Source organism: Verticillium alfalfae, genomic scaffold (assembly GCF_000150825.1).
Source record: "Verticillium alfalfae VaMs.102 supercont1.5 genomic scaffold, whole genome shotgun sequence".
In the NCBI taxonomy this organism is placed as follows: Eukaryota; Fungi; Ascomycota; class Sordariomycetes; order Glomerellales; family Plectosphaerellaceae; genus Verticillium; species Verticillium alfalfae.
The window spans coordinates 1,967,910-1,974,250 of NW_003315034.1; the positions used below are offsets into that span (position 1 = coordinate 1,967,910).

Below are 6,341 nucleotides of genomic sequence, written 5' to 3' on the forward strand. Positions count from 1 at the left end.
AAGTTCAAGCCCAAAGATGTCACGATGTCAGAGTCATGACGTCAAGATGTGGAGGGCAGCCTCGGCCGAGGAGCGGAAGCCGTTTGAGGAGACGCCGTCAAGGGCCAAGGCCGCGCACGCGCTGGCTGTGCAGGAGTATAACGACGGCTCTGTTCGATGGGACGAGGCCGCCATCAACTTGCGGGCAGAGTATGAGGAAGAGCACGATCTGGCTGGTTCCGCGACGCTTACCGCCGATGGAAAGCATCGTCGCACGAGTAAGCCTGTGGATTATGCGGAGGACGATGAGAGCGTATCTGAGTAGGAAATGAGAGGAGTGGCAAGTGCTGTTTTTCCAGGCGGAGTGAGAGGCCAAGTGCTGTGCAGATGAGCAGTTGTGGCTCCGACCGAGCGGCGATACGGTGTTACGGAATTCTCGGCACATACCCTTTTGGCATTTCGCCGCGGCGCGAGGTGGACAGACTCTACGGACGACAGGGCGATTTGTTTCTCGTGTTTTTTCTGGTGGCCTGGACCTCACTACACAGTAAAGTCCTCACAATACAGACTCGCACATACACAAACATTCATCTCATTCACGCGAAATGTTGTATGCGGCGCTGTTTCTTTTTTTCAAACGTGACCGTCTCATCTCTAGGTCAAGGATTTATTGGGAAGGCTTTGGTACACCGAGGCATGGGTGGCCATCGTTCGAGAGCTTGATACAAAGGGAAGAGGTATGGTATTCTCCGACGCGATGCATTTCGCAGATTACATGTCCTCCGAGGCCGTCGCACCAGTGATAATCTCAACCAGCTCGCCCGTAATGACGGCTTGGCGAGTGCGGTTGTAGAGAATCTGGAACTTGCTGATCATCTCGCCGGCGTTCTTGGAAGCATTCTATCGTGTGTCAGACACTTGCGTCATCTCAAAAAGGGTCTATGAATGTACTCACGTCCATGGCGTTGCGACGGGCGGACTGCTCGCAGGCGTGGCCCTCGGCCAGAGCCCAGAAGAGGGAGTTGGCAAGGGCGTACTCGCGGAGGTTGGGCAGAAGCTCCTCGTCAACCTCGAAGGAAGAGAAGTTGGCTGTAGAAATAAAACATCAGCAAAAGGGTCCTTGGTATCGGTTCTCACCGCGTCAAAAGCTTACCGGAGGCAGTGATGGCCTCAACGTCAAAGGCATCAATGGTAGCGGGCTCGTAGCTCTGAGCGTTCAAGAACTTGTTGTAGACAATCTTGACGTTCGAGTACTCGGTGGGGAGCTGGACGATCTGGTCGGCAATGGCGGCGGCGTCACCGAAAGTAGGAACGTCCTTGCCGACACCGGCAAAGTTGAGAACGATGTTCTTGCCGTTGGTGCGCTGGAGCTGGGACCTGCACTTCTCGCCGATGATGACCATGTCGAAGGGGCCACCGTCGGGAGTGGTGCGGCGGATGTAACGGGACAGACCGGAGTGAATACCACCGCAGAGACCCTTGTCGGAGGAGCAGACGACGATGAGCTGCTTCTTGCCCTCACCCTCGGTGGGCTTGGTCTCGGCCGACTCGAAAACCTGGTTGGAGGTCTCACCGTAGGCACGGGAATCGTTCATGGAGCGCTGGGCGCGCGTGAGCTTGGTGGAAGCAACAATCTTCATCGTGTTGGTGATCTTCTCGATGTTGCGAATGGACTTGAGACGGCCCTCGATCTCACGAAGAGTGGCATAGGTGGCGGCGGTGCTGGGGGCGCTCGCGGCGACGCTGCATCCGAGTCGTCAGCATCATTGTTCCATCGCATCTCGATTCCTGTGGCGTCTCCAGCTCTTCCGAGCCATCTTTCGCTGTCCAATCGACGGGCGCGAGGTCGCGTTGTCATTCCGAGACTCTGCCAGACTTCTTCCAAGGACCGAGCCACTTACCGAGGAGCCGCAACAGCAGCTCGCAGAGCTGGCCTTGCCGCGCGGGAGAGCATTATGGAAGATTAAGGAGGTGAAAGGGACCTTGCACCGGAGGAAGCTTCAATTGACCGCGGGTCGTCTAGAAGGCCAATTGACAGGCTGGGGCGAGTGCTTGATGGGCTGTCGATGGGGTTGAGAGGCTATTTTCAACCGGCAACGGGCGAGCAGCCAATGTCGGACTTTCCCGGCTAGCCGGGTTTGGCAGGAATCAAGTCACGTGAGGTTGTGGACCAGACACTGGACACTCTGAACAGACGGAGTGCGAGGAGCCAAGGAGGGAACAGGAATACGGCGCGAGGCTCCACCCACCTGCCACCTCAGCCGCCCGGGCGTATTGTTCCTACCTTAACTCCCAGGGCCGCCCCATCCAAATCGTCAAGCCAAAGCTTCCCTTCCCTCAGTCTGGCCCTTCCTCTTCTTCCTCTATTTGTGACGGCTCTGCAGATCCTATCCCTCCTGCAAACCATCTAGCGTGGGGCTGGAAGCGTGGAGTGGCAGAAGTTACAATCTTTTTTTACCTTCAATCCTTCAATTCTCGTCAATCGACCATTCGACAAGCTGCTACTGCGAACCGCATCAACAGCTTACAGCAATCGCGCCGCTGCGATTTTCTCACCAAGTCCGAACTCCATAATACCACCCGCTAGTGTCGAACCAGCAACCCCACGGGCTCGCATTCGCCATGGCTACCAGCTCCGACGATGATATGCCTCTGGCGAGGTCCAACGGACATGGTAAGTTTTTTCCGACTTTCCTGTTCCGGCGCATGCATCCCTCTCAATGCGCCTTCCGCTCTCTACAACCCCAAAGCCTTGTTGATGTGTCACTCACCTGGGGGTGACTTGACGCGCCTTCTTCGAGACAGCTTTTCCCCCCTCTCCACTTATCCAGATTCTGACAGACACTCGATAGTCTCCGCTTCCAAAATCTCCAGAGCCGAAGACAAGGCCATGGACGCTACCGATTCCAGGATGAAGCCAGCACCGGCCGGCATCTCTGTGCGCAATGGTCCCGTTGTCGACGACATGGACATCTCACCTGCCCAGGACGGACTTGCAAAGCGGAAGGCACGCACCTCAATCACCAAGATCAACTACCAGGACGGTTCAGATAGTGATGATGACAAGCCACTGGTAGGTTACCGCAGTCCTGCAGGTGTCTCAAGAAGCGAGACTAACCACGCGTGCAGGCAAAACGTCAAAAGACCAAGACGAAAACGAAACAGGAGTCCGATTCCGACGATGACGTGCCCATCATGAGGAAGAGGGCCAAGCTGCCCCCATCATACAAGGAAAACTGCGCTCCCCGAGTCCGACTCTGACGATGATCAACCACTGAGCGTGAAGCTCGCTGCGAAGAAGGCAAGCATCGAAGCGGACGCCGCGAAGGAGGCCAGAGCCATTCGGGCGCAAGAGAGCAAAGCCAAGAAGCCTGCTGCAAAGAAGCCCGTCAAGGATGATTCCGATGATGAGCCTCTCGCAAAGCCTAGACGGCAGTCCAACGGCGTGGGTGCCGTCAAAAAGCGCGTCGTCAAGGACGAGTCCGACTCTGACTCTGACAAGCCCATTGCGAAGAAGACTAAGAAAGCTGCGCCCGCTAAAACGCCAGCCAAGGGTACGAAGGCAAAGGCCGCCACGCCGGCGAAAAAGGGCAGGTCCGCCAAAAAGGAAGAGAGCGAGGAGGCCGAAGAAGACGAGGCTGTAGATGAGTGGTGGAACGAGCCAAAGAAAGAAGATGACAGTGTCAAGTGGACCACACTCGAGCATAATGGCGTGTTGATGGACTACAAGTACGAGCCGCTTCCAAAGAACGTCAAGCTCGTCTACGACGGCAAGCCACTCAATCTCCCTCTCCAAGTCGAGGAAGCTGCATGGTTTTTCGGATCCATGTTCCACTCCAAGAACAACGTGGACAACCCTACGTTCCAGAAGAACTTCTTTGAGGATTTCCGCGAGGTAATCAAGGAGCATGGCTCGGCGACTGACAAGGATGGCAAAAAGGTTGATATCAAGGACTTCCACAAAATCAACTGGCAGCCCATGGCCGACTACGCTGAACAGCAAAGTGCCATGAGGAAAAACCGAACCAAGGAGGAGAAGAAGCAGATCAAGGAGGAAAAAGACGCGCGGGAGGAACCATTCAAATACTGCCTCTGGGATGGTCGCAAAGAAAAGATGGGCAACTTCCGCGTCGAGCCTCCCAGTCTTTTCCGTGGACGTGGCGACCACCCGAAGACGGGTAGAATCAAGAAGCAGGTTTTCCCGGAGCAGATCACCATCAACATTGGCAAGGACGCAAAGATTCCCAAGCCTCCTGATGGACACAAGTGGAAGGCTGTTGTACACGACAACAAGGCTACGTGGCTTGCGTCATGGCAGGAAAACATCAACGGCGCGTACAAGTACGTCATGACGGGCTCCAGTAGCTCCGTCAAGGGCAAGTCAGATCACATGAAGTTCGAAAAGGCGCGCGAGTTGAAGAAGCACATCGACAGAATTCGTCGCGACTATGGCAAGGACCTCAAGAGTGAGACGATGGCTGACAGGCAGCGCGCTACTGCCATGTATTTGATCGACAGGTTCGCGCTTCGAGCCGGTAACGAAAAGAATGCCGAGGAAGAGGCTGAGACTGTCGGCTGCTGCTCTCTCAAATTTGAGCACGTCACCCTCAAGGAGCCCAATACTGTCGTCTTTGACTTCTTGGGTAAAGACAGTATCCGTTTCTTTGACGAGTTTACTGTTGAACGCCAGGTCTTTAAGAACCTCAAGATCTTCAAGAAGCCTCCCAAGGGTGAAGGTGATGACATCTTTGACCGCTTGACCACGACGCAGCTGAACAAGCACTTGAAGAGTTACATGGATGGTCTCACTGCCAAGGTGTTCCGTACCTACAACGCCTCCTTCACCATGTCGCGGCTGCTTCAGGAGCTCCCCGTGGAGAAGGCCACGATTGCAGAGAAGGTGAAGCTCTACAACGACTGCAATCGCAAAGTCGCCATTCTCTGCAACCACAAGCGGACTGTCGGTGCCGGTCATCAGGCCCAGATGGAAAAGCTCGGAGACCGCATCAAAGGTCTGAAGTACCAGCAGTGGCGTACGAAGATGATGATCCTTGACGTTGACCCCAAGCAAAAGAAGAAGCTCGGCGCGGATTTCTTCAAGCTCGACGAGGAGCTCGATAACGAATGGATCGAGGAGCACCTGAATTTCCTTTACGAGGAGCAGCGAACGAAGATCACCAAGAAGTTTGAAAAGGATAACGAGAAGCTTGTTGCCGAAGGTTCCAAGAAGCTGCCCGAAAAGGAGCTTAAGGAGCGTCTCAAGGCTGCTTCGGAACTGCTCACGAAGCTCAAGAAGGAGCACAAGACAAAGAAGGTCGAAGCCGAAGGCAGAAGCCCCACCGTGGAGAAGCTCTTGGAGGGGGCGAAGAAGATTGAGGAGCGCGCCAAGAACCTGGAACTTCAAGCCCAGGATCGTGACGGCAACAAGGAGGTTGCCCTGGGTACCAGTAAGCTGGTGAGTCATGATGCCACCCAAGCTGTTTGCTGTAGCATGCTAACCTATCTCAGAACTACATCGATCCACGCCTCACGGTTGTCTTCTCACGAAAGTTTGATGTGCCTATCGAGAAGTTCTTCTCGAAGACTATGCGCGAGAAGTTCAACTGGGCTATTCAGTCGGTTGACGACGACACGTGGGAATTTTAGGCGGCACTGTTTCAAGCTGCGCGACCTGAAGCGAATCAGCAGCTTGCCGTGCCTTGCTGTATACAACACATTCCTAGGGAGAGGCTGCTGCTGCTGCGATTTCTTTGCCCAAAGTAGCCTGGCCATCAGGGCACCGGCTAGGTGCTCGGTATGGTGTCTCAAAAGCTACAATCGAAGGGGGAGGCCGGCATTCTGGTGGCATTTTCTTTGCTCATGGTGCTAGGGGATTTGGCTGGGAGGCCGTCTGAGGATGACATTCGCGCAACGATGGATGTTGCTTGTTGTTTGCGCTGGGGGGAAAGGCGGAGAGGCCTATGATGCCGTCGATGTATAACACTTGGATACCGACCAATCAAGGAGTCAACAAATTAACAAATTAACAAATCAAATCGCATGCAGGAGCGTGCACTTTTTTTCTCCCGTGCTTGGATTACATTATGTGCCATACTCACAGGTGCACAAAGCCATCAAGCCAGCCAAGCCAGGCAAGCAAGTCCGAAGGCATGGTAGTTGTGATGAAAACGACACCAGGGTTGTATCCACGAATTCTGAGGAAGGAACATAGAGTAACTGGTATCTTTGGGGGAATTTATTCCTCTAGTGCTTCGTGGTCCATTTTCAGAATGGAAACACATCTATGGGTTCTCGAATTCCAGGGCGTTCAGGCTGTCCGCTATGCTAAAATGATGTTCCATACGCTCATGCATGCCCCCCTC

General features: G+C 54.4%; 4 protein-coding genes across 4 annotated transcripts in view; 2 read left to right on the plus strand and 2 right to left on the minus strand.

Moving 5' to 3' along the window:
- The window catches only part of VDBG_04936 (lysine-specific histone demethylase), a gene marked incomplete at both ends in the record, with an annotated part of 3,750 nt that extends 3,446 nt beyond the window's left edge, over positions 1 to 304 (plus strand). The window contains one exon of the mRNA XM_003005284.1: positions 47 to 304. Coding sequence (XP_003005330.1) covers positions 47 to 304 — 258 coding nt within the window. The remainder of the gene's footprint in view (positions 1 to 46) is intronic.
- A 298-nt stretch (positions 305 to 602) lies between these two features.
- Positions 603 to 2,047, minus strand: VDBG_04937 (ATP synthase gamma chain; the record flags this gene model as incomplete). The annotated part of the gene is made up of 4 exons (XM_003005285.1): positions 603 to 879; positions 935 to 1,068; positions 1,133 to 1,722; positions 1,881 to 2,047. 4 exons carry the CDS (start codon positions 1,931 to 1,933, stop codon positions 751 to 753), a joined length of 906 nt encoding a protein of 301 aa, XP_003005331.1.
- Positions 2,048 to 2,601: 554 nt separating this feature from the next.
- On the plus strand, positions 2,602 to 5,625 carry VDBG_04938 (DNA topoisomerase; the record flags this gene model as incomplete). Its single annotated transcript, XM_003005286.1, has 5 exons — positions 2,602 to 2,653; positions 2,781 to 3,052; positions 3,109 to 3,146; positions 3,259 to 5,434; positions 5,488 to 5,625. The coding sequence occupies 5 exons, from the start codon at positions 2,602 to 2,604 to the stop codon at positions 5,623 to 5,625; spliced, it is 2,676 nt and encodes an 891-aa protein (XP_003005332.1).
- A 635-nt stretch (positions 5,626 to 6,260) lies between these two features.
- VDBG_04939 (extracellular cell wall glucanase Crf1) overlaps positions 6,261 to 6,341 on the minus strand; it is a gene marked incomplete at both ends in the record, with an annotated part of 1,195 nt that continues 1,114 nt past the window's right edge. Inside the window, one exon of the mRNA XM_003005287.1 lies at positions 6,261 to 6,303. Coding sequence (XP_003005333.1) covers positions 6,261 to 6,303 — 43 coding nt within the window. The remainder of the gene's footprint in view (positions 6,304 to 6,341) is intronic.